Genomic DNA, 26,717 nt, shown 5'->3' with positions numbered 1-26,717 from the left:
CGTTAAACAACAAACAAACAAAATATTGAAGGAGTAATAAATTACTTTAATTATATTTCTGTGAGTTGTTATCAAGTGCTAAATTAAGTAACCATGGTGGGACAGTCAAGCATTGCAGCCATGGCGACAACAGACTTGGGCAAAGCTACATTGTCCTATTGTAACAACACGCCTTTCCACGACGTTAAGCCTTGATATTCTTACCCAGATGGGGGCACAGGTGGCCCAGTCGTCTAAGGCGCCGCGATTCGCTGTGCAGGACATTGCGTCCCTTGAGCAAGCCAGTAACCTATGATTGTGGGTTCGAATCCCGGTTCGCCCCGATTATGTTTCTAGGTTTGTCAGCACCATACCTGTGCTCGTGGATTTCACCGAAGTGATAAACGTCTGAGACCTGCATCACTTCGGGCGTTCCTCCCACATTAAGCTGACACGCCGCGATATAACTGGAATAATGTTAAAAGCGGCGTTAAACCCAACTCACTCACTCACTCTTACCCAGATTAGCATAATATTGGACCTTAAAGATCTGACTTTTCGGAAGGACGTCCACAAGGTGGAATCTCGAAAACCGAAGCCATCGCCTGGCCAGTTACAGCTCATATAGCAGACTTGGCCTTTTCCGGAGGTGGTGACGTTAAATGTTTCCACAGCCTTGACCGTTGTTTAATTTCTAGTTGATAGTGGTAATCCCAAGACGTGTCGACGGTTACACTTCCTGCGAGAGATCAGGAACCTTGGGCATTTCTGATCAGGTGTCAGAAGCTCTGTAACCCAGCGTATAACGGAGACTTACTATTCTCTGGCGGTGACGATTTATTAACTGACAGAAACGAATAAAGGAAAATTAGCCTTACTGTCAGTACATTTGAAATAGCCCGCATACATATTCAACACATGTCAGAATCAAATGTTGAGGCGTGTGTGTGTGTGCATTGTTTCCAACGTGTATTTATTAGACATGGCTGGGAACCCATGTTAGCATGCCATGTCACTTTACTGTGTCTAAAACTAACTGTTCCCTTATTCATTTTCTTAATCACCATTCACATCTGAACGCACACTTAATCTCAACCCACGTGGAGATCTGGGTTAGAATTGGTCTTCAGCAAATGGTTAGCGGCGACTAACGGGATCGGGTGGCCAGGTTCGCTGACTTGGTTGATGCACGTCATCGTATCCCAACTATGTAAATCGATGCTCATGATATCAATCACTGGTCTGTCCAGTCTGCCCAGACTCGATTATTTACAGGCTGCCGTCATATAACTGGGATATTGTTGAGGCGGCGTTAAACGAAAATCTAAATCTAGCATGTTAGCAGAACCAATGATGCAATCATATCATAATAGTCAACATGCCCTCGATAGCCGACCCAGGACCAGGCATGCTTCTTATCAGCGACAGGCTTGCCCAGACATGACTATGCACAGGTTCTTCCTACGCAGCTGGATGACGTCCAGGTGTGGTTTATAGCAGCGTTCATCAACTCTTCCTGTTTCTTCAATACACTAATAACTATTTACAACCAAGCCAGTGATTTATTATTAAAGATTATAGCTGGCAACTACTCACCTTTATCCTGTCGTGGGCACGGAATGATGTCATCCACATCGACAACTATGGCACTGTGATCCCGGACACGGCACTATCTCGAAGTAACGTGATCATCAAAGTGTTTGCGAAAGGTGCGTGATCGTGAATATTTTGTTGTTGTAAGTCGTTCACCACATGCACTCACATCCAGTGCTTTACCTTCACGGGACTGCCAGAAATAGTATCAATACAACTCAAGAAAATCATAGTCCTGGTTACGCAATGTCTTCTAAAGTAACTTGGAAAGATTTACTTTACTTTCATTTCGAGAACACGATAATTTAACAAGAAGTTCAATTCATTTTCATCTTGGGCCAGTAGCACGATATCGTTGGCGTATTATAAGATGCTAATACGTTTGTTGTCGACGTGGTTGCCAATGGCATGTTCACTTATTTGTTGAATAAGGTCATTTATGAAAATACTAAAGAGCAAGGCCGGCAAAAGACAACCCTGTCTGCGTCCACAATTCACCCGCTTTTCCTCTGTTTTTAAAACGTTTAGTAGACACATTTAGATAACCATGTCGTGAAAAGGTTAACTTCCATTGAGAAAATATCCTACAACGAGTAAAGCTATTTCCTTTCGCGTATTTTTCCTTTGTGTACATTGGTTGTACGGCTCCACGTGTTGTCATCGAAGCCCTATAGACACAATATAGCTAGCGAACAATATATAAATGTTCTTAAATGTCCGAATCCCCAGTGTTATAAGTAAATATGAGTTAACACTCCAACAAGACGCCAGATCTTACGTAATATGTATGTGTACGTGGGCCAATGACCTTGCACTTCTCCGTCGCGATGACATAACGTTTTTTTATGAAATGGAGTTGAGTACAGAAGATTAATTAAAAGAAGTTAAGGGAAACTCGTTACACAGTATATCATCGAACGCCGACGTGAAAATGTGTTCATTATATCAGCCTGGACATATTTGGTTAGTTTACAGACGTGAAAAGCTGGTATACTATATCAACTAGTCTCCAGTGGTCGTGCTGCAATATTTTCTTTTGAGTCACGTACCTGCCATTGTCACATCACGCTCCACTGGTACAAGAGTGTACGTAGCGGAATAAGACGAGTATTCTGTGTGGAAAGATAGGTTGAAGCGACCAAAAGACCATTCAGGACAAGTTTAAGTATGACGTTTTTATTTCACTTGTACATGTCACCACATGATTGTTAGTACAGAACCTATTCATTGCAATGTCCAAAATGAAGATGAGTGAGTGAATGACTATGGCTTTACGCCGCTTTTAGCAATATTCCAGCAATATCACGGCGGGGGACACCAGAAATGGGCTTTACACTTTGTACCCATGTCGGGAATCGAACCCGGGTCTTCGGCATGACGAGCAAACGCTTTAACCACTAGGCTACCCGACCGCCCCCATAATGAAAATGAACTGATGGACATTTGACTTTTTTGGCGATTGTCCTCAGCAAAGCTAACAAAACTTCCTAATATTATTGTATTTATTTTGTACACTTCTGGAATAGTTGGAAAGTCGAAATAAATAATGAAATTGAAATTCGACCTACCCGAAGAGATTGGTTTAATGTGATGAGAACAAGAAAATATAATTATCTGGCCTTATAAGAACTATGTACATGTATATAATCTGCCGTTTCAAATGACAAAGCTAGGTCAGATAGATGACAACGTCGTTGTCTTCAATGAGGTCCGCGCGTCACAGATAGAGAAACTCAGTCCTTAAAAGGTGAGTGAGTATGGTTTTACGCCGCTTTAAGCAATATTCCAGCAATATCACGGCGGGGGACACCAGCAGATGGGCTTTATACATGTATCTTGCATCATAACGGCAATATCACGGCGGCACCGATGAGGGGAATCGAACCCGGATCTTCGGCGTGAAGAGCGAACGCTTTAACCACTAAGCTAGGCCACTTCCATATTCCTCATAGAGATTTTGCTTGTACTTGGAATTGATTTGTTGCTAAAGTGGGTTATTAAAAGGACATAATAAATAACGACCGGATACGGAGTCAAGAAGACGGAAGTAACGAGAATATATAAGGAAGACGAAGGTTTCACATAACGGAACATCACATTACATCCTTTTCGTCATTGAATACATCATGATTATACTGTAATTGCATCAGCCAAATAACACAGCTGATTTAATTAAACGTAAATACTGTAGAGGTAAGTGTAAACGCATGTACTACATAATCAGTATTTACATAGTTATACATTTACTTATGTGCAGGTTGTCAGAACAAGTTTTGAATATTTATTCATACATTCGTTCATGTGGGGTGGGTGTGTGTGTGTGTGTGTGTGTGTGTGGGGGGGGGGGGGGGGGTAGGAGCGTGGCTGGTTTGTGCTGGTGCATTTACATTAATAGTACTCAATTCTCAGAAAGTAACTGTGTGGTTTGGGGCAGAAAAAAATTCGGTCTCCAAAACAATTCAAGAGACACCGCACCACCAACCCCACCCCACACCCACCCCAAAGATATTCAACGGCCAGTCCCTAAGTAGAGATCACTGGTCAGCATCATGATTTACATAACAAAAAATCATAAAGTACAATAAATATATAATAACACGTAACAATAATAACAATGTATAATAATACGAATTCGCAAATATTCAAAAGCATGTGGATGTTTGTTTGAGATCTTTCATCTCATACACGCTGACATGGCAGTGATAAATATCGCTATATGTCTACGATAAATATCGCTACATGTCTACGATAAATATCGCTACATTTCAATGATAAATATCGCTACAGTTCAATGATAAATATCGCTATATGCCGACGATAAATATCGATATCAACGAAAAATGCTGTCAACGAAATGCTGCAATACTTCCTGTCTCTTAACACCTAAAACAAAAATATCAGTCAGTCCCACTCTATAATAGTGTACACACGGCAAGTCTAGAGCTTTTCGGTATCTAAAAGTGAAGAGATTCCCTGTCAGAAGACAATTTAACAAAGACAAATCTTATAAATATGTTCATTTCAGAGGATATGTGCTACTCAACAATACCACATATATGTTAATGCTCAGCAAACAGTAATATAGCATAAGATACATCATATAACGGCATCCCGATGACCGGAGTTAGACATGTGACAAGAAGGAAATAGCGGTTGTTTTGTGAGATATTACTTAAACTGTATACTGAATCAAGCAAAGTTAAATCAGGTGTTCAGGGGCTTGCATGGGTTCAGTAGATGTGTTCATCGATGCTACAAAATAAACCCAAGACTAACATACTTGAAGAGACTAACATACTGGACAAGACTGACATACTGGACAAGACTAAACATACCAGCAAGACCAGGATACCTGGAAAGACTAACATACGAGACACGACTAACATACTGGACAAGACTAAAATACGAGACAAGACTAGCATACTTGACAAGACTAACATACCAGATAAGACCAACGTCCTAGACAAGACTAACATACCAGATAGTCGTACCGCTACGATCACTCTGTGGAACGGGCCCTGTACTTCCGGTTTAATGGAGATGTCACGTCCTATATAACAATGTTAAGCTGGGAACCTTTTCTCACTCGGGTCCCAAAGGAGGAGTATTATTCAAGGTACAATTAACATACAGTGAGTGAGTGAGTGAGTGAGTATGGTTTAACGCCGCTTTTAGCAATATTCCAGCAATATCACGGCGGGGGACACCAGAAATGGGCTTCACACATTGTACCCATGTCGGGAATCGAACCCGGGTCTTCGGCGTGACGAGCGAACGCTTTAACCACTAGGCTACCCGACCGCCCCTAACATACAGTGAAGCGTCGTTAACTAGAAGACCTGGGGACCATCAAATCTCGAGTAATCAGTAGTTCGAGACAAGCAGAGTGAACGTACAATAGTGCAAATAAGGAGTCTGCAATGCCCATAAAACAACATCGTCTATAACGACGTAATAGATTGACCAGGGTAACGCTGAGATTACGTTTTAAGTAATACTTTGAAATGGTAGGTGTCAAAGTGAAAGACGTTCAACACAAATAATGTCAATGTTAAATATTCATCGGTGAGCAAAATGCTGGAAACACATCAAGTAAAAAACTGCCGGGATACGGGACACTTGAAATTGGTTTGACCAAAACATTACAAACATTATCAAAACTTCACTTGGCTGAAAACAGTAGCCGAAACACTACAAACATAAGGTCCAAAAACCCGTATCCCCATCTTATAACTATTTCTTGGTTGTTTCCTTTTAGCCACCATCAAACTGGAATCTGATTGGTCAGGAATACAGAAGGAACATAAAACATACAAAAGCCACAGGTGGGGCCACGATCGAGCCCAGAAATTCCAGCCTAATTCGGCAAGGGTGGAAACTGGGATTTTACAGTCAGTTTACGCCCTTGCCTCGGTAAGAGGAAACAATATAGATCTCCTTGCCCTATATTTCTTAGAGCTGGCCCATGCTGTCCGGAAATAGACTCAAATTGTGAGTATTCACGGCAATAAACGAATGTCTAATATCAGTCTGGCAGTTACCATATCAACAACCGTTGATTGATGTGAGTATAGAAAACACGCTTAGCACACAGGAAAAGCCATACATGAATAACAACACCGATAGTCTGAATATGAGTAATAACAGAGTAGGCTGGATCTGCCCTTGTGTGATAAATAACACACATCTTCAGTTGTCGTGTCTATTTGGACTTCTCTTCGTGTTCCTTTGGTTCTCTGTGTGTAGTGTTGTTCAGGTCGCTGAATCTACCTTGAGTTCCCCCCACCTCTGCCACTGCATGAGTGGTCACTACATTTGCCGGGATACCGGCTTGGTGGAGATGGACTGACTGACTTCTTGATTGCCCTCTGCTGTGGAGGTTGACTGACTGACCACTTGATGGCCCTGTGCTGTGGAGATTGACTGACTGGTGGAGATGCCCAAGAGGTGGTCCTCGGGGTAAATTCCGCAGATCCCCATTTTGGTTCAGTTGATTCATTTGCATTGGTTGTGCTTGGGGAAATCGGAATCCTTGGTAAGTTGGGCTCGGGTACAAAACTGGACTTTGGTCATGGGAGGAGGGCGTGGTCACTATGGCAGTGATAGGAGACTGGACAGCTGGATGTGCAACGTGTGTATTGGCAAGAGCATTGGCCAGAGCAGTCATTGTCATCCCTGAACCTGGCTGCTGGTATGTTTGTCCTTGATGCTGACATGGATGTGTTGAAAAGGATGGAGATGGTTGACATCCGGACCCTCGTTCCAACAGCTGATCCTGATGCGGCGTATGCGGCTGATGGTTCACCATGGGTTGTGTCGCAACAGATGGAGAATATACAAGTCTTGACTGAGGGATGGCAGAATGACCAAAAGAGTTACTACAGTGACATGTCATTGCCGGCCCATTATAGTATTTAGGTACTGTCTGGTACAGATGAGATGCTACACCAGCACTTGCTCCATGATCGACACCAGCACCAACAGCATGCGCTACTCCAGCACCAATACCATGGCCTACTCCAGCACCAACAGCATGACCTACACCTATTCCGTGACCTACACCAACCACCTGACCAGGACATGAGCCTAGTGGTTGGGATGCCACAGCCTTGGGTGTGATCTGATCAGGAGGATATATAACATGACTCTGACCACTAACAGACAAGCCGAACTGCGGCGTGTCGAGATTCGGAATTTCCCCGAAAGCACCTGGTACTCCTTCAATACCGTTTACATGTCCACCAATGTCCACAGCTTCAGATGGTCCGGCATTTAATGGTTTGACTTCAAGCATAAATGTTTTAGAGTTCATGTCCCCGAGTTCGATCCCAATGGTGAACTCGACCCCTTCCAGCCTGAACCTCCCCTGGTCCACCAACTCGACTTCCTGGGTGGGGAGGACATCACTGACTCTCCCTCTGGCATCAGTGACGGCGATTCTCTTGGCTGCCGTTCCCTTACACGTGTTCCGCAGCACAAAGCTAGTCTTGTTGGCAGTGCTGGTCCGGCACGTGACGCTTGCAAACCATCGAGCCATGTGTTTTTCGTATAGCAGCACATCAGAGGATTCGTGTCGTCCTAGAGTGACGTCTGACCCCACTTGTTTAATAATGACATTAACTGGGAAGCGTTTGATTATGGGTTTAGGTGTATTAGGGTCATACAGTAGGTATATCTTGTGTGGCGTCTCCTCAGTCTCTTCGTTGCAAAACACTTCGTCAGTCGACTCCTTCGTATCAGCGTCGAGGTCAACCACCTCCTCTTGTGTGTCTGAAAGATAGGAGTGAGAGAGGTAAGGTGAAATGAGGTTTAACGTCGTATTCAAGATTATTGCACTTATGTAGAGAAGTGCATGCACGTGTATGTGTTTGTGCGAGCGTGGCTGCTTGAATTGTCCTGACTTATGCCGGTTTATTCTGCTAGCCCACTGAGATACCATGCCTCAGTTTAACATAGATAACAATCAGACACAGTATGCGGACTCCGAGCCGACCATTCCTTGTATTATCCCCTTAATGTCAGGCGCACCAATGTCTGAAAGCATGAACAGCAATTAATGCGAGGCATGATGACATTAAATTAGACAGGTCACAGAGCCTGACCAACCAATTCTCATAAGTACACACTTACGATCGCCAGTGATGCTGGGAGCCTTGTCTGACCCAGGTCCCATCGGCGCGTGGAAAAATTACAAAAGCTTACCCCATAACACTGTTCACTTAGTACCTGGTTCAAATTGAATTACCATAGTTAAACTTTAACCCATACTAGCCCGAACAATATCAAGACTACCATTTTCACCTATTTATAATATTCCATCTATATAAAGGCGGTCTGTAAATAATCGAATCTGGACCAGACAGTCAAATGTTTGACATCATGAGCATCGATCCCTGCAATTGGGATCGATGACATGCATCAACCAAGTCAGCAAGCCTGACCACCCGATCCCGTTAGTGGCCTCTGACGACAAGCATAGTCGCCTTTTACGGCAAGCATGGGTGTTGAAGACCTATTCTACCCCGGATCTTGAATATACTAGTATCATAATAGTGTTGTAAAGGTATATTAAAGAAGATGTTCTCCATAAATAGTGTGTACTTTGAAGATAGCGTTGCGTAATCTTCAAACAGTATCAAACACACGGAGCATAGTTCACGCTTAATTATTCCGTCATATGACTTATTATGTAAAGGGGCGGTCGGGTAGCCTAGTGGTTAAAGCGATCGCTCGTCACGCCGAAGACCCGGGTTCGATTCCCATCATGGGTACAATGTGTGAAGCCCATTTCTGGTGTCCCCCGACGTGATATTGCTGGAATATTGCTAAAAGCGGCGTAAAACCATACTCACTCACTCACTATTATGTAAGAACTGTGAACAAATATGTTTAAGACCACGCCATCTTGATTTAATATTTTGATTATTTTGGTCTTTGTGTTTACTCTAGTTCAAAGGTTGTGGGTTTACGAGATTGGAATGCAATTACTCACCAATGCTGATTGGCCGATCCCTTGAACCCATGTTGTTGGCTGGTGTGACCGTGTAGCAAGGTGAAGGTCAACCAGTTCAATCTGAAACACAGGAAGTACTTAATCTATATTAAGTGTCCAAATGTCATGTGATATCAATTGTCATTATAGCCATCTTACATAGGCTGTTCAGAATATTTTACACTGAACATGATGAAAAACATTCAGCATCATATCGTAAATACATCGGGTGAAACGCCAGCCCAGCCGAAAGGCAATAACATTATATTGTGTGAGTGAGTTGGATATAACGCCGCTTTGAACAGTATTCCGGATATATCACGGCGTGTCGGTTTAATGTGGGAGGAAAGCTCGAAATAATGCAGGTCTCAGACGTTAACCACTTTTGTGAAACCCACGAGCACGGGTATGGTACTAACAAACCTACAAACCTAATGGTGTGTGTGTGGAGGGGGGGGGGGGGGGGGGGGGGGGGATTCCAACCCACAACCATAGGTGTCGGGTGTCCCCAAGGGACGCAACTCTGCACAGCAAATTGTGGCGCCTTAGACAACTGAGCCACACGTGCCTCCTTGTCTTGACGCAGTGGCCGAAAACTAAATTCTGTTTCTAACAAAACTACCAACAGTGTTTTCACTGAAAGTGCGGGATTTTAGTTTTTTTACAATATGCGCCATGTCATCCACGTTCACTCTTATCAGATCCTGGCGTCCTGCCGACACATAAACCAAGTGCATATTACCGTAGGGCCCATGCACACACCAGTGCATTACCGTGAGATCGACTTTTTTTTGGCTGTTTCATACAAGAAATATCGGGCTGGTTGCCTTTTCAGAACAAAAGAAGTACTGTGATTACAAGCATTTGGGTAAATACAAATTAGGGAATGAAAAATGGACGAAATAGACGCATCTCATGTTTATTCACATATAGCAAAATTTAAAAATGTGTATCACAGTTAGAACAGCAACTCGAAGACGTTAGGATGTGCCTTCTGTATCAACTTCTTCAGTCTTCCATGCCATCCTTCCAAATGGTTATTGGAGCGCGGTCCGGTGATTTGGAAGTGGGTCCACGAAATCAAAGGGAGGTCAGCCTTGAGTGACTATAGTGAGCTCAAACTCAAATAATGTAATTTCTATTTGAATCAGTTTTTCGGAACACAGTTGCACTTTTCAACTAGCCTAGTGTTTCAATCCCCAACATCACCTTTCTGCAGGCAACATCAAAGCAATTTTATACTGTAACCACAAAGGTCGATCTCCCGATAAGACGGTTTTCCTTTTCGATTGAACCAGCACTTGCAGGCACGATATTCCCCATTTTAATCCTTCTATTGTTAAAGGGTAGATTGGCTAAATTACCCTAAACAATAGCTGCCGGCACAATGAGAATACCCCGATCAGACACCGTCGCAGCGCCATTCCTCCCTCTGTATCCGCACTGTAGTGAGTGAGTGAGTTTAACGCCGCGTTTAGCAATATTCCAGCAGTATCACGGCGAGGGACACCAGAAATGGGCTTCACATATTGTACCCATGTCGGGAATCGAACCCGGGTCTTCGGCGTGACGAGCGAACGCTTTAACCACTAGGCTACCCGACCGCCCCCGCTATAGGTGTGACTGAGGTTGGGGATTTAACGTGCGCTTTCCGACTAACAGCGTATGTCGCACACGGGCGCTATAGGTATTAATAGATTAAGTATATACTACACTACATCGACGGGTGTTCAGTTAACCCTGAAAGGCGAACAATTCATATTGTGCGATTTATTATGAATATATGTCAACGTAACGTTCACTACAACAATAATCGCCGTATAAGGGTTCGTATAAACAGGGTCTGTATTAACTATGTGGTTATAGCTACATGTACGTGTAGCCTATATAATCCCATATGATATAAATAATCCCACATTTGTGAGAATTATGATGAAATAGAAAACGCTTTATCCAAAATTCGTGATGATTCGACGAAAATACGTGTATAGTTTATATTGAGCCCATGTGACGTCTGTCCCTTGTTAATATAGGTCACAGCGATCCGCCGCTCTCTGTACAGTCATGTACTGGCGAACGTGGGAGATGGTTCTCGTTACATTACTCACACGGTGTCAAGGGTTGGGCGCGCTACCAGTAAACTAGACTTGCACAAGTCTAAGGCAATAATTATTAGTTTAAATCATAATTTCTAGAAAATGTAAATAATAAGGACATATTCATTGGTGTTCTCACCACACAGTATAGCCTATTAGTATATAGACGGCGTAGAATGGGTTTTAAGATTGCATCACTCAAGCCCAGTGTTGATGCGGGGACTTTCGGAAAGCCCGACTTTCTCAGAATTCTAAATATAGGTCATGACTGCAGATGATGATAATTTTTGTTTTGTATTAGACACGTGGATACATACTATCGCTACAGGAAATACCAGACGATGAATTGTTTATGAATATGGATAAAATTGATGTTTCATGTGTTTTCAAATTATGTTTTTGTGAGAAGTTCATGTTCAAAACTATTTTCCTGTAACTGTCAAACAAATACAAAATGTACGGTGGTAGCTATTTTCAGAACGAATAAATTCAATGCATACTCAAACTGTTTTGAAAATAGATATGGAGAGAAAGAAGGAAATAGAGATAGACACACACGGAGAGAGACAGAGAGACATATGCACATAGGCAGACACGAGTGACGTGTAGACAGATACGAAACGGGAGGGAGAGAAAGGGAGAAGACATATACAAGCACAGAGAGAGAGAGAGAGAGAGAGAGAGAAGGAAATAGAGATAGACACACGGAGAGAGACATACGGACAGAGAGACATATGCACATAGGCAGACACGAGTGACGTGTAGACAGATACGAAACGGGAGGGAGAGAAAGGGAGAAGACATATACAAGCACACAGAGAGAGACAGAGAGACAGAGAGAGTGACACAGATTCAGAAAGAGGGAGAGAATATACAGGCGAATAGAGGGAGTGAGATATACAACCAGAGAGAGAGAGAGGGGGGGGGGGGGGGGTCATTGGTCAAACGGTAATATCAGAGACCATTAAATACATTATGGTCTCCAGTGATGCGTACACGTTTAATGTTTAGTAAAACAGTGAAACCTGACACATAAGGCGTTGGAAGAGGGAACAGAGATCGAGTGAGAGCTGTGAGAGAAAATAACTTACATATGTTCTCCAAAGGCTATTAAAACAAGATATTCACCAGCTTGCCATACACCCGCGGCTTCATCCCATAACACATTTAATTTCCTGTGGAGGTAGCGGACAAAGGCCGTGGGGCCCCCATTGTAATATTAATGCGCAGAAACTGACACACGTGTCACATGTAAGTGTTTTTATACATATATAGGCACGACAGTAAAAAATATCGTTCCTTGTGGTTCTTCGAGTGTACGCAGTTAATATTCATGCTCTTACCTCATGAAAAACTTTCTACCCCTCCACAGCTCGGTATCTTGCGAGTTGTTTATTCCTTCGTTGACGGAAATGTGATGAAAATGAGACATCCGCAGCAGACAGCGTCTATTAATAGTACACTTGTCGGGAAACCCCGCCGTCCAATGTTGTGTTTGGGCGATATGTTTTGTTCCATCAACAGTAACATGCGTCTGTTTCAAACCTGGTTTCAACGATGTGGTAGCTTTTACAGTGCCGTAGTGTGTGTGTGTGGGGGGGGGGGGGGGGGTGTGTGTGTGTGGGAGTGGGGGGGGGTGTGGGTGTCGGGTCTCAGGTCAGGTTGCAGCGACATGATAATACAATTGCGCCATCGTCATGCTTCGAGTCGCTGTTATGCCAGGTCTAGCTAGACTTGAATTATAACAGGCCATCGTGATGTACATGGAATAATGCTTTGGAGTCAAATAACATTATAACTAACTCACTCATTCAGTAATTGTGTATGGACTGAGCAAACCAGTGGTTGATAGCAAGAGCATCGATCCACGACGTTTAACAGTCCAATTCCATATTTGTTGGTTAAAGCTGCGGTGGTGAAGCCTCGTGGTTAAAGCGTTCGTTCGCCACGCCGAAGGACCGGGTTTGATTACCTATTGGTGCAGCAAGCCCACTTCTGGTGATATTGCTGGGATATTGCTCAAGTGGTATAAAACCTTACTAACTCAAGTAAATAATCAAGACAGTCTGTCGAGCAACGACCCACGACGTCCAGAAACAACACACCCAGGTCCATTCCATCTCGCATATTTCTACAACTTACAGGCTCACTGACATGGTTGATGCACGTCATCGTATCCCAACTGTGTGGATCGATGCTCATGATATCAATCACTGGATTGTCTGGTCCAGACTCGAATATTTACAGACCGCCGTCATACAGCTGGAATATTGCGGAGTGCGGCGTTTAACAACAAACAAATACAAGGTTTTTATTCTTCTTGTTTCGGAATGACACGTTCAGGCCACGAATGGGGGCCATTCGTCACCACTCGCGATCGTCCCTTTCCGTAACCATTCGGATTGTCACGGACTGGCACGAGTTAGTCATTCATTGCACCCGACAAGCAGGCAGTTCCCTCTGTGAACACAGTTGCCTTTGAGTGACGAAATCTGGCATCTGTGTTACCGGTTACATCCACTAACATATAGGAGAATATACCCATATTCTAAACACGCACATGTACTTTAGTCCTCAATATTTTGAAGTATTGTTCTTGTCATAGGGGTCGATGTGTGATTTTCAAAAGATGTGTTTAAGACCCAAGTCATAACCCTTCACAACTGTGGGCGCACCACTGATTTGTCTTTCACATAGATGCTCTCCCTTTCCGATCTTAATTACCACAAGCCGTCTCGAAGAGCGGAGGTCATGGTTTGATCCCCGACCGCGTTATACCAAATTACGTTAAAAGATGGTATTTGTTGTTACCCTGCTTAGAGCTCGACATTAAGGGGATAAACAAGGACTGGTCGGCTCGGAGTCAGTGTAGTGTATCTGAGTGAGGTATCCATGTTAAGGGGGCACGGGTGGCCCAGTCGTCTAAAGCACCGCGATTTGCTGTGCAGAGTTGCGTCCCTTGGGCACGCCAGAAACCTATGATTGTGGGTTCGAATCCCGGTTCGCCCCGATTATGTTTCTATGTTTGTCAGCACCATACCCGTGCTCGTGGGTTTCACCGAAGTGGTAAACGTCTGAGACCTGCATCACTTTGGGCTTTCCTCCCACAATGAGCTGACACGCGGCGATAGAACTTGAATACTGTTAAAAGCGGCGTTAAACCCAACTCACTCACTATCCATGTCAAACTGCAGCATGGTATCTCTGTGGGTTAGCACTTTAAAATCGGCCGGACTAGTACACCAGCCACAAGCACAGAGCACGTTTTATAAGTGCAATAATCTTTCAAGAACCCTAAGTTAAATTCCTTTTCACCACACCTAATGACCACAGACCTGACGGAGTTGCCTCCCCTGCAGTAGATAACAAGAGGTTTCATACTATAGTACAGGGAGACAGGCTGGCAATCCATAAACACACTTCACAAAATATGTCTCCATCATCTTATTTCTGTCAAAGTATGATCATATATACTACTCAAAATAAGTCAATGAACACCTGATTTTTTCACATGACTATTATGTCAGTTTTCTTTAAATTCTTTTGAGTTGTATAATTTACACTGAATCAATTCACCTCTCCCTTTCATACCGATTCCATTCTGTCAGAATGTAAGAAACCCTCCACAGAAGGTCACGTCAGGTGACCTTTATAATCAGCCAATCAGCTTTGTACAAAGCCTCAAAATTCTTGGAACAAGTGAGCAAACATTCACAACTGGATATATCATTTCAGTACCTCAACACGCACGTAATGGTTTCTCTGATTCTTCATACGCCTTGGCATGGCGCTAGTATCAATACAAGAATGTTGATTCTTGTGACGTTTGACGAATGGGCACAAGGAAATGCAAGTGAATTTGGATTTTCATGGAAAGCATTCGAGACTTTTTACCACGGACGTTTGTTAAGCTGCGTTTTGGTGACCAATTATATCCATAAATCGTGTCACTTTTTGGCCGTTAACATTATTTATATTTGGATACAGACTAATGTCAAAAAGGAGACACTTCCAAATATGCACTGATATTTCAGTGGGAAACTTTCAAAAATTATTTTCATGAAGTGGCTTTTCTTTTGCAGTTCAGTATACATATATTTACGGTATACGCCTTAGTATCATATGACTTGAATTGAGTATACTACATATACACAGCTGGTCTCAACAAATGTTTACCATTAGGCTGCATAAAGAAAATGTTTCTCAGGCACATTTTTCTATAAAGTGAAGAGGGAGGAGGAATTTTCTTAAAAAAATTAGTGAAAAGAATGATAAAGGAGGAACACTTTTCTTTTCTTCCCCACAAAGAACACAAACATACACAGTTGGGCACACTTTGAATTCAGCTCCTTTACAAATGGTAACTTTTTTTGTTCAGCTAATGCGTAAAAAAAAAGACTTCATGCAATCACCTGCTGCAAGAAATTGTAAAAAAAAACAATTTTGTTATTGGCAATACAAATTATTTAAAGTGATATGCCAATGGAAGAGAAACATTTTCCTTTTTTTTGTGCCTTTTCAGCTCTAATAGTGTTATCATGGTTATACCATGCTGCAGTAAATCATCAACAATATCAGCCACAAAAGCTCAAGTATATATACTGTATGCATTTATTATTTCAAATTACCTGAACCACTTTCAAGTGCATCAAAGTGAAACTCCTTACAGATAATTAATCAAAAAACATTCTGTCTTCATGCAAACAAAATTTCATCTTCGACTTCACAAGTCTGTATCACACACCAGTACATATTTCACCTCTGGAGTGAGTGTGATGAGTGAGAATGGTTTTACGCTGCTTTTAGCAATATTCCAGCAATATCACAGCGAAGGACACCAGAAATATGCTTCACACATTGTACCATGAAGTGAATCGAACCTTCGTTGTGACGAGCGACCACTTTAACCCCGCCGCCACTTCACCTCTGGATGTCTGTAGAAAACCATTGATAGTTGCATTATAACAATGTATGAAAGTGCAATGTTGAAAGTAATAAATAGCATCGAACATGTAATCAGAATTTGGACATAAGTTGTCAGCTCTCTATAGAAGCCGTATGTTGCTGAACTAGGATCGTCCCCTCAGACGTGGTGACAGGAACCAGATTGAGATTCATCCCTTCCAGTTCTGCCTCACTGGCCTCCATAGTGATGACAGTCGGGAGGTTGCCCTGAGACCCATCGATCAGCTCCGCCTGCTGACTACTGGCACGCTGGAGCGCCTCGATCACCTCCATTGGCTGTTCGAAATAAACCTGTTCCGTTGCCTCCATGCCCTCCTCTTCAGCCCCCTCTCCTCCTTCTCCTCCTCCACCTCCAGCAGGGACATGGAATGTGATGGTGTGGGTCGTCACCCCCTGCTCTGTGGAGGACGATTTGATAAGAGTCTGTACACCGCCAAGAATGTGAGCCGACTGGGTGGCATTGCCTTGTGTGTGCTGTGGGTTCTGGGAAATAGCACTGAGGGCCTGGTAGATCAGAGATGCTGCTGAGACATCCCCTGAAACCAGGCCTTCACAGTTGGACAGCTTGGCTAGATCCTCAGCACTGATCTGGGCCTCCCCACTGGCCATTGTCTGGACTTGCATCTCCACAGCCATAGCTTCCGGACTCTGACTTTCCCCTATGACAACAGCATGAGCTTGACCAGCCACATCGGAAGCGTTCTGGACAAGCACCTGCTTGGCAGTCGGCTTTACTTCAGGGACAAGGCCATTCTTGTGGTCAAGCAAATGTTGTTGGTAACTCTGTTTGTTGACTGTTCGGAAGATGCAAGTGTCACAAGCATAGATGCCTTCTTGGCCTGGATGTTTGTTTTTCATGTGTGTTTTCAGGGAGATGGCCTGAATACAGGAGTAGGGACAATACTGGCATTTATACTGCTTCTGTCCTGTGTGCCGCATCTTGTGACGACGGAGTGAGTTGTGGTCACCAGTTGCATACGGACAAACATCACACCTGGAATTGAAACAAACCCAAAGTCAAATTTTCCATGTTTAACAACATAAAATCACTTTCAAAGATCCACAAAGAAGCAGCATTAGAAATTGGCACTAGTCCTGTAGTCCTTGTCAAACTGCCCACTAGTTAAGGTATCATTAGGGCTAGTAGAAATTTGTCATTTTTAAGGTTCTCGCTACCGCTAAACAAAGATCAGAGGACATCCAATTAGGGGTCACGTCAGAAAAACCCTTCATCCGCCAAATCAGAGCGTCGCTTACCAGATTATGAAAGTGACAGTTGGAATGTAATTTCTAACCATGCAACCACGAGAACTTTAACACAGGGAATTCTGAATGATAGTTACGGGTTTAACGACTGAATCCATACAATCTAGACCATCTATTAGCCATTCCAGAATGTTCTTTGGTTCAGATTTCAAATTTTTAATCTAGGATTTGTCAAAATATGTTTCGAAGCCTTGTCGCCAATTTGAAATAAGTGCCATAAAGCATGAGAAAGCTGCATTCTGATTGGTCATTCCATTGGTCGGTCATTGGTCGGTCAAAGTTTGCGCAAGGTCGGGCTGACGTGACCCCTAATGGGATGTCCTCAGATCTTTGTTTAGCGGTAGCGAGAACTAAGATCTGATTTAAATGAGATTGGTGGTACTGAAACCAAGCAATCATTGTAGCCTTGGTCTATCGACTAACTAGGACCAACAAGGTAGGGCTGGGACGAGTCCAAATTTACTACCCGGGTACCTGACCCCACCTATTATATTACTCGACCCTATCCAGGTACTTGTTGTAGGTGTCAAGAGCTGCGTAGATCTACAAAATGTCTGATTGGGAATTTTTGTACCAGAGCCCTGGAAAAACTATTTACATACACATATAGAACTATCATATCATGCATACACTGAAGATTTATCTTTACTCAAACATTTAAATTCAAGAGGAATACTATAACCAGGGTATTTTGGAAAAAGGTCAAGGAAAAAGGTCAAGGTCAAGGTCAAGTGAGCATGGTCAAGGAGAAATGTGAACATTTGCGACTTCTGGTGCAGCCATGGAGTTTTATCGGTATTGTCATTAAAAAATATATCACACGACCGATCATGGGTCCAGGTAGTCCTGTGGTTACCCAGGTCCTACTCAGTACCCACCCGATCTAAGTACCCATCCCAGCCTTATAACATATGCAATCACATACCTTCACTTATCATTATCAATACATACTTTTCAGCACAGTACCTACCTATCAATGTACTTCCTAAGACAGCTTTGCCATACAAAAACAAAAACTGACAAATCAGGAATCATCATGATTTTTAATGACAAGCCGCAATACTAAACAAAGGGTGATTTTAAGGGACACTTCAATCACATTCACTGAGGTTGCACCAGAAAAGGTATATGACTGAGATTGAATTCAGACAGACAGACAGACAGACAGACAGAAGGGAGGAGGCAGTGACTAGGAACACCAGGATTTGCTTCACACATTGTACCCCATTGGAGACGCGAAGCCAGATCTTCAGCATTTATAGGCCAACAATAATGAGCTACAAAATATAGAAGCGAATGAGTGAACACTGCCAAATGGTGTAGTCAGCATCACAGGGATGAGAATGGGAACCGTATTCGACATAATAAGCGCCCAGGGCGCTCTCAAAATTAGAAATAGGGGGCTCTTATTGGAATATAATTTTGGTGAAAGAGTTGAGAGATCGTAAATTTTGTGGTTTATGCCGACAGCCTGAAATGATACAAAAGAAAAGTCTGTGCGTATTATACACGACAGATATATTTTTCCAGAATTTAATTGCCCGTACTTAAGGGTGCATATAACACACGAGTGCGTATTATACACGAATAAATAAGTCCTGTATACATTGATCAATCGGAAGGGTGCTAATTGGGATTGTTCACTGCCAATATATTAGCAAATATCGCCGTGGGCGATTATTAGAGCGGGGCGCTTATTATGTCGAACACGGTATTTTCCTTTTTAAGGTGAAACTTCTTTGCAATGGAGCATGGTCCATAATTACGGGGTGTTTATGGGGGAAGCCATCAGATTTTAACAAATCTGTGGTCACTAAAATTCGCAGAATTTTGCGTAAGATTCCCACCCCTGGTAAAAGCACTGTCCCATCACCTAATTCCTACCACATTCACCAGTAACATCTCTGACAACTTACTTGAAAGGCTTCTCCCCGGTGTGTGTTCGGACATGAAGCTCCAGCATAGCCTTCCTGGAGGCTGCGTGGCCGCAGTAGGGGCACACATAGGGCTTCTCCTTACTGTGAACAGCTTGCATGTGTTTCTTCAGACATTTTCGGTTGGCAAACACCCTCTTACACACTTCACACTGCTTTGTGCTGTACCAGCGTTCCGGCTCCTTCACCCTGTGTTCCGTGTGGATGACCTGATGGTTCCGCATCTGGCTGAACTGTTTGAACCCCTTGCCACATATATCGCAAGTGTAGGGTCGGTTTTCGCTGTGTATCTCCTTGTGGATTGTCAGCTTGTGATAGGTGTCAGTCTTTGATCCACACAGCTCACATTCAAACAAGTCACAGTCAACCTCATGCTTCTTCCACAAATGAATCCTCAAGTTCTTCCAAAGATCGAACTGTTCCTGGCATTCAATACAAGAAAAGTTAAAATCCTTATCATTGTGACACTTCACATGCATGTCTAGAGCACTTTGTGCCTTGAACTTTGCGTGACAGCCAAACAGCTTGCACTTTAGTGTATAAGCCTCAGTGTAGGTTCTTCTCTCTCTCTTCTTTTTCTTCCTCCTTCCAAGAAAGTAGTCTTCCTTCAGAGCTCTTGGAGGTCGAATCTTTCTCTTTTTGCGACTCTCTCTGCCTCCATTGATGTCATACCCTGGCTCCCAGTCGTCGTCATCCTCATCAGGATCTTTGGCTTTTGGGGGTGTAGCTGGAAGGGTAGACTTCCTCTTCCTCCCTGGCTTCTTCTTCTGTGCGACCTGAGTGCCAACACTGACAAGACCTGATGCCTCTTGTTCACCATTTTCTCCACCAGCTAGGAGGGCACTGTGAGCTGTGATCATATGTTCTCGACACTCATCAATACTGCCAAAACCTGAACTGCACTGCCCACACAGAAACAACTCCTTAGTTACAGGAGCTGATGCTTGGTTACCATTAGCTACAGGGTATTCTGCTATTACAGAGTACTGACCAATGTTAGGATTATATACTGCCCCACTGAGGCCTAGAGTTTGTATTGCATTAGCAGGCAAAGTTACTGATGCTTGAGTGGTGGAATTTGATGAAATAGTTAAAACCGTGCCACTGCCATCTTCAGCATCAGGATTCAAGCCATTAGGCAAAACTACAGTTCCTTCAGAAGGTGTTTCTTCCACTATAATAAACTGTCGTCCTTGCCCATTAGCCTCACTAGTAATAGCTAGAGCCACTGGAGCAACATCACCATCCTCTATTTCTTCATCCTCAGGACCTTTTACTTCCAGGTCTTGCAATGGTGTAAGGACTCCTTCCGAGGACACCTCCCCCACAATAGTTCCTGTGACTTCAGAAACACCCTCAAGTTCTGATTCTGCACTAGCAGCCTCTGATGGACAAACCGATGCATCCACTGTGGCATCATCCACTTCTGAAGGTGTCACCGGGTCCATTACAAGTGATGGATTGACAACAGCCATTCCTGGAGGGCTATCTGATTGCGTTGGAGACGAAGTGATCTTCCTGGGCATGTGAATCCTCTTGACATGTCTGCCCATGTCTGATGGAGCTGTGCAGGTGAAGGTGCAGAACTTGCAGCTGTAGGTGGTGACCACGTTCATGAAGTCCTCCCAGTTCATGTCCTCCTCGGACATCTTGTCCCCTTCTGTGTCCTCATCCATTGTTCACCCAGAGGACAAACTGTAAAAGAAGGGAATAATATTCATTCTGTAAGCATCTCAACTTATCAGGGGTCACAAACTGCAACATTGTGCAATATCATTAGTTATAGCCTTCTGTAGTAGTAGTAACATTGTTCCCAATTACCGGTAATTACCAGTTTTTTACCGGCAAAATTAGGCTTGGACCGGTAATTCATGTGACTGCCAGTCCCTGTTGGCTGGCAAATAGAGTATAAATCTTTGTTGTTGAACAAAACATCGGCGATATTCATATAAGTATATTTTTCTGACGAAGTCAGCTTGTCTGTCACCATCAGGGATTCATCTTGTCAATTTTAGAGCAGGGAAATAACATTTTGCCTTGCTTCGAGGTATTAGTGTAAAAATATTTTCAAAAAGGAGAAATTTGTGACTGGACTTTGTGTGAATGACATGTAAATCTAACTAAGCTACTGCAAAGATGACGTCATTGCATTGAACATGAGTGAGTGAGTGAGTTGGGTTTAACGCCGCTTTTAACAGTATTCCAGTTATATCGCGGCGTGTCAGCTTAATGTGGGAGGAAAGCCCGAAGTGATGCAGGTCTCAGACGTTTACCACTTCGTTGAAACCCACGAGCACGGGTATGTTGCTGACAAACCTAGAAACGTAATCGGGGCGAACCGGGATTCGAACCCACAATCATAGGTTTCTGGCGTGACCAGGGGACGCATTGAACATGATGTTGTAGGGATTAAAACCAGGTAATTTTCATACGTTTTTTTATTTGTTGAAAGTTCGGACTGACAAAACTTAGTGGGGACTGGTAATTTTTAGATTTGCCAGTCCAACAGCACTGGCAGTTTCAAAAGCCAGCGGGAACACTGGTAGTAAGTTACTAGTAACTGTAATAGGGAGAGTAGGTTTTATTTATGCCACTTTGAGCAATAGAAAAGGGCTTCACATGTGGAATCAAACCCAGGCTTCAGTTTGACAAGCAAACACTTTAACCACTAATCTATCCCACTGACCTAATTCTAATTGTTTGTCGGTTATATATCACTTCAGAAGACTCCGTCACATAACCATGATAACATACATACTGAGTATCCTTGTTTCTCAGTATTAACCTACAAGAACTCTCAGATCAGAAAAAACAGATGCTCCTTCATGTCCCTAAACCAAGACTCACAGGGCGTTCGACTTCTCTGGTCATTTTCTCGGGAACTCTCCATCTCTTGACATGTGATGTCCCTTTTTTGTTTTTTTTTGTTTGTTGATTGTTTAACGCCGCACTCAGCTATATGACGGCGGTCTGTAAATAATCGAGTCTGGACCAGACTATCCAGTGAATAACATCATGAGCATTGATTCACACAATCAGGATCGATGACATGCATCAACCAAGTCAGCGAGTCTGCCCGGCCGATCACGTTAGTCGCCTCTTATGACAAGCATAGTTGCCTTTTACGGAAAAATTGGGATACGATGAAATGCATGAACCAAGTCAGCAAGCCTGACCACCCGATCCCGTGAGTCGCCTCTTAAGACAAGCATAGTCACCTTTTGCGGAAAGCATGGGTTGCTGAAGACCTCTTCTGAAGTAATGTTCTGAAATAAATAGAGTGTTTTTTTCACTTATACTTCTGTTTCCTCTAGCATGTCTATTAGACGCCTGGGAATGTATTAATTTCGCATTGACCCGGCATCTATTAGAATCCCAAATTCTAGTCACACAAAGGATACACTTCCAGGAAACAGTCATTAAGTTTGGGGAGTAATTACATGCCGTAAGTTAGCGTGATAGTGATCATTAATGTCATAAAATTATGGACCCGCCCTCTATTAGTGTACCATGCAGCTTCTATCTTTTGGACAGAGAATATGACCTGGCATCAGTTAAGAAGCGCATATTGTTTGTTTGTTTTAACGCCACACTCAGCAACATTCCAGCCATATGACAGCAGTCTGTAAATAATTCAGTCTGGACCAGACAATCCAGTGATTGACATCATGAGAATGCTATCGGGATATGACGACCAAGTCATCATCATCAACCAAGTCAGCTTGCATGTATCGGAGGTCCATTATCTAATAAAGGAAATATGGTATTTGTATAAATTTGTTTCAGTACAAGCTATTAGCATGATTAGATTTTGAGAAGAAATTACTTGCATCCATCAATTATTTGAAAAATATAATTTGTGTTTCTACAAATGAGGCTTTCATAAAAGAAGTAATACATTGAACTGTTGTCATATTCTTGTACTATAGTATTGTAACATGCTACTAAAAATTATTCATGATTATCTTATTTTTTCGTTCTGTCTATGCCTAGTTGGTGTAATGAATATGCTATCCTAAAAGCTACTGGTGTAATAAGCTGTTGGTTGTGCTTATTTTGTATGTATAGTGACCTTGACCTTCAAAACCTTTAAAGTCAGCTAAATATATGCCAGAAAGATCACTAAAGATCACTAAATATCCCGGTGCAACCAATGTTTGAGCCCCGCCTCTTTTTGATACCAAATGTGAATGCAATTGTTATATATCTGCTGGACATGTAACCATGGTAACGGTATTGTCATAATCTTATTTTCCCTCTTCTACATATTCAACTTACACATCACAGCACAAAGAGTATTGCAACTGGAGTCTGCAGTGTTGCCCAGTGAAAGGACAGGTGCTTTACTGATGTCAACACCATCACTTAATGGTACATGTACTTAACCTGACGACATGATCTTCAACCTTTGTGTCATTCTTCTGTGGTTAATCTAGCAAATCTGGTGATAATAGAATGCTATGACATTTGACTGTCTAAATGCTGCAGTTTGCCCACATAGATGGATTGAGCTCACAGGTAAAATGGAACACTATATGGACAAGAATGCTGCCTGATTGTCAGTGCAGTATTGGATTGTGTTCTATGTAATATTTTCTGTAAGTTAGCCACACATTCAAACAGCTGGTAAGGGCCATTGAATAATCTCAGACTCTCATATCTGTGCCTTGCAGCTGCTCATGGTAGAGGCAAGTGTCTCTGGATCATTCTTCCATATAAGAAGATTAATTATGTTACAAAAGACGCATCTTTGATATTACCCATAATAACAGTTGGGGGATGGAGCTTTGCACACAAAAAATTCCAGTTGATATTCATAATTCTTTTCCAGTACAAAGTACATTTTCAATCTAAATAATTGGTGTTTAGGTAAACGGTTTTGGAACTAGAGGAATAAAAATTTATTTCCAAGATATCCTCAATGTGTCCACTGACGTAGATAAGACGACTTTAGTACTTTTTTATTATGACTAAATCTTTGCTAAGTGTGTTTGTTTTCAAGGAGCCTGTTAAGTACTGTGTGAGGACTGTGCTTCTGGGGTACGTTTCTGTATTTTGAAATTGGTTAGGGTACAAATCTGTGCTGAAAACGACCTCTTCAGCATTACCATGATTACTAACAACCTTCTGCTTTGCACCATGTAAAGATTTGTTAATTTCTTTCATAAATCAAGCATGCAATTAAAATTTTAGATTGTTAAATCATTATGGAGTATATCGACATATATTTAGTAGTAGAAATAATGAAATGTGTTCAATTTATTATTTTCTTCTTGGGCAGCTTATTGGTTATCCTTGAGTTATCGATTAAATTTGACTTTAGGCCGTCTGAGCAACACGGGATGAAATTATGTCATACTCTGAATTTCGTCATATAACTATTAACAGCTGATTAAGGATATATTGATTCTAAATGGTTAATTTGTTGTCCACAACAACTAGATGTGAACGAGCATATAAATTATGTATTCTTAATAAAGCTCTGCACAACATTCTCACACAAGTCAAGTAGTTACATATCCTTTATACAATAAACAAATACAAAAGTAAATAACAGTCGCCTGCATAGAAACAACTGCAGCAATTTGTAAACATTAGCACGTGTTTCTTCTAAACTCTCGTGCCCACAACAGCAGACCGAATGAACATCTATCCTCGACGCCATTTTGCTTTATACGACAACTAATAAAAACAGCTGGAGTAAACCGAATACAGAGAAAATAGGGGACACGCGATTACTTCCTTATAATAGTTAAGGTTTAATCTTACCTAATACATCGATGTTGGTGCAAAATGTCTTTGTGTCAATCTTCTACATGAAAAATATCTGTTATAAAACGATATCGCACGAGGCTTTTCGCAGGTCGGATTTGATTGGTTACGTTTTTGCCTGCCATCTGTTGGTAGCAGTGATGGGTTCATTAAAGGGAAGCAACTCCTGTAGGCCTTGAGCACGACAAGGGTTTGAGGTCTTCGAAATCAAAGCGCGAGAACTCAGGAAACTGCTCCGACATCTGTTTGTCACAAAGAAACTACAAATGTATCTTGCATTCTAATAGAACCAGATACTGATTTTAAACCGACCGTCATAAGCTAAGTCAGAGTTCACGTCAAAGGATATATCGTGGAAGGTTTTTAACCTGTATTTACTTTAAATTGTAATGTCTATACTATATATTTTTTACTCTGAAAAGGTTAAAGAACACCCAGTTCTTTTCATATGACTATAGTTATCGTGTCGGGTGTTGGGTAGTACATATTTTAAAAAACTGTAAAGTCGACTGAGTCGAATTTTACCACTGTCTCTGTTTTAAAAGAAATGAAACAGCGACCGAGGCAGTAAACTCGAGATCTCTTTCATGCTTACAGGTCAGTAACTTTCGACAAATTATTCACTAGATTAAATATGTACTGTCAGGTTCTTAATAAGTTGTCGTATTTTGTTGTAGTTATATTAATATATTAATTCTTTTGAGATAAAAGACTCGTGTTTAGTGTGTATGTGTGTGTGTGTGTGAGAGAGAGAGAGAGAGAGAGAGAGAGAGAGAGAGAGGAGGGAGAGGAGTCAGAGGTTCTTGATGCACTAACGTACTGAACAAAATTACCCCCACGTGCACAGTGATCAAACGATCAAATCCACCCGGCTCAACATCAGGGACCGGGGTTCTGTGGCATGCTGTAAGGTGGAATAGAGTTCAAGATTATTACACGAGCATGTGTGTGTGTGTGTGTTCGTGCGTGCGTGTGTGCGTGCGTGCGTGCGTGTACTAGTGCGGACTATTGCCGATATTATAGAGTAAGCCTACTGAGATACCATGCCACAGTTTAACATGGATAACTCAAACTCAATCAGACACAGTATACTGACTCCGGGCCGACCAGTCCTTGTTTTAACGTATTTACGTATGACGCGGTCGGGGATCGAACCCCAACCTTCCGCGCTCCGGACGGATGCTGCGTCACTGAACCACGGAGTGGGTCTCTGCAGCATGAGGTACTGGGGGGCCAATATTCTACCCCAGAATCCCCACGGGAGAGCGCAACGTGAGTTGAAATTAAGTTTAACGTCACGTTCAAGATTATTGCGCTTATATAACGACGTACATGCATGCGTATGCGTGTGTGTGTGTGTGTGTGTGTGTGTGTGTGTCCGTCCTAATGCCGGTTTTATAGTGATAGCCCACTGAGATACCATGCTGCAGTTTAACATGGCTACCCAGTACGTGTTGACCACGTGATATTGTCGTACATATTGCAAAAGGCTCAGGAAAACCACATTAATTTACCTTTAGCGCTAACAGCATCACGATTAATTGATATCAAGGTATTCTGAACATCGACGGATTTCATACTTTTCTAACTGATTCAGAAGATAGTGTTTTCGTACAGAAG

At 42.5% G+C, this 26,717-nt stretch overlaps 2 protein-coding genes across 4 annotated transcripts; both read right to left on the bottom strand.

The window, feature by feature from the left end:
• Window positions 1-5,382: 5,382 nt before the first annotated feature.
• Window positions 5,383-12,610, bottom strand: LOC124133989. 2 transcript variants are annotated; one of them, XM_046498599.2, is made up of 3 exons: window positions 12,504-12,610; window positions 9,065-9,145; window positions 5,383-7,842 (listed from the first exon to the last, which is right to left on the bottom strand). In XM_046498599.2, exons 2-3 carry the CDS (start codon window positions 9,093-9,095, stop codon window positions 6,275-6,277), a joined length of 1,599 nt encoding a protein of 532 aa, XP_046354555.2. In that variant the 5' UTR covers window positions 9,096-9,145; window positions 12,504-12,610; the 3' UTR covers window positions 5,383-6,274. The 2 variants fall into 2 exon arrangements, with proteins under 2 accessions (XP_046354555.2, XP_046354556.2); XM_046498600.2 differs by lacking the exon at window positions 12,504-12,610 and adding an exon at window positions 12,252-12,367.
• Window positions 12,611-15,753: 3,143 nt separating this feature from the next.
• LOC124133988 (zinc finger Y-chromosomal protein 1-like) lies at window positions 15,754-25,222 on the bottom strand. 2 transcript variants are annotated; one of them, XM_046498596.2, is made up of 4 exons: window positions 25,095-25,222; window positions 22,544-22,591; window positions 19,308-21,020; window positions 15,754-17,119 (listed from the first exon to the last, which is right to left on the bottom strand). In XM_046498596.2, exons 3-4 carry the CDS (start codon window positions 20,999-21,001, stop codon window positions 16,198-16,200), a joined length of 2,616 nt encoding a protein of 871 aa, XP_046354552.2. In that variant the 5' UTR covers window positions 21,002-21,020; window positions 22,544-22,591; window positions 25,095-25,222; the 3' UTR covers window positions 15,754-16,197. The 2 variants fall into 2 exon arrangements, with proteins under 2 accessions (XP_046354552.2, XP_046354553.2); XM_046498597.2 differs by lacking the exon at window positions 22,544-22,591.
• Between the last annotated feature and the right edge of the window lie 1,495 nt (window positions 25,223-26,717).

Source organism: Haliotis rufescens, unplaced genomic scaffold, assembly GCF_023055435.1.
Source record: "Haliotis rufescens isolate VD_foot unplaced genomic scaffold, xgHalRufe1.0.p SCAF_17, whole genome shotgun sequence".
Lineage (NCBI taxonomy): Eukaryota > Metazoa > Mollusca > Gastropoda > Lepetellida > Haliotidae > Haliotis > Haliotis rufescens.
Note: the sequence above shows the minus strand (reverse complement) of the source record. Positions and strands in the feature narration are given on the sequence as shown.

What these genes read in the sequence shown, in the direction of transcription:
- LOC124133989 (XM_046498599.2), bottom strand. Translation starts at nt 9,095, where the DNA reads ATGGGTTCAAGGGATCGGCCAATCAGCATTG. An exon ending in GGATCGGCCAATCAGCATTG is followed by an intron (nt 7,843 to 9,064) that starts GTGAGTAATTGC and finishes CCTATCTTTCAG; the next exon opens with ACACACAAGAGGAGGTGGTT.
- LOC124133988 (XM_046498596.2), bottom strand. Translation starts at nt 21,001, where the DNA reads ATGGATGAGGACACAGAAGGGGACAAGATGTCCGAGGAGGACATGAAC. An exon ending in ACCGGGGAGAAGCCTTTCAA is followed by an intron (nt 17,120 to 19,307) that starts GTAAGTTGTCAG and finishes TTTCAATTCCAG; the next exon opens with GTGTGATGTTTGTCCGTATG.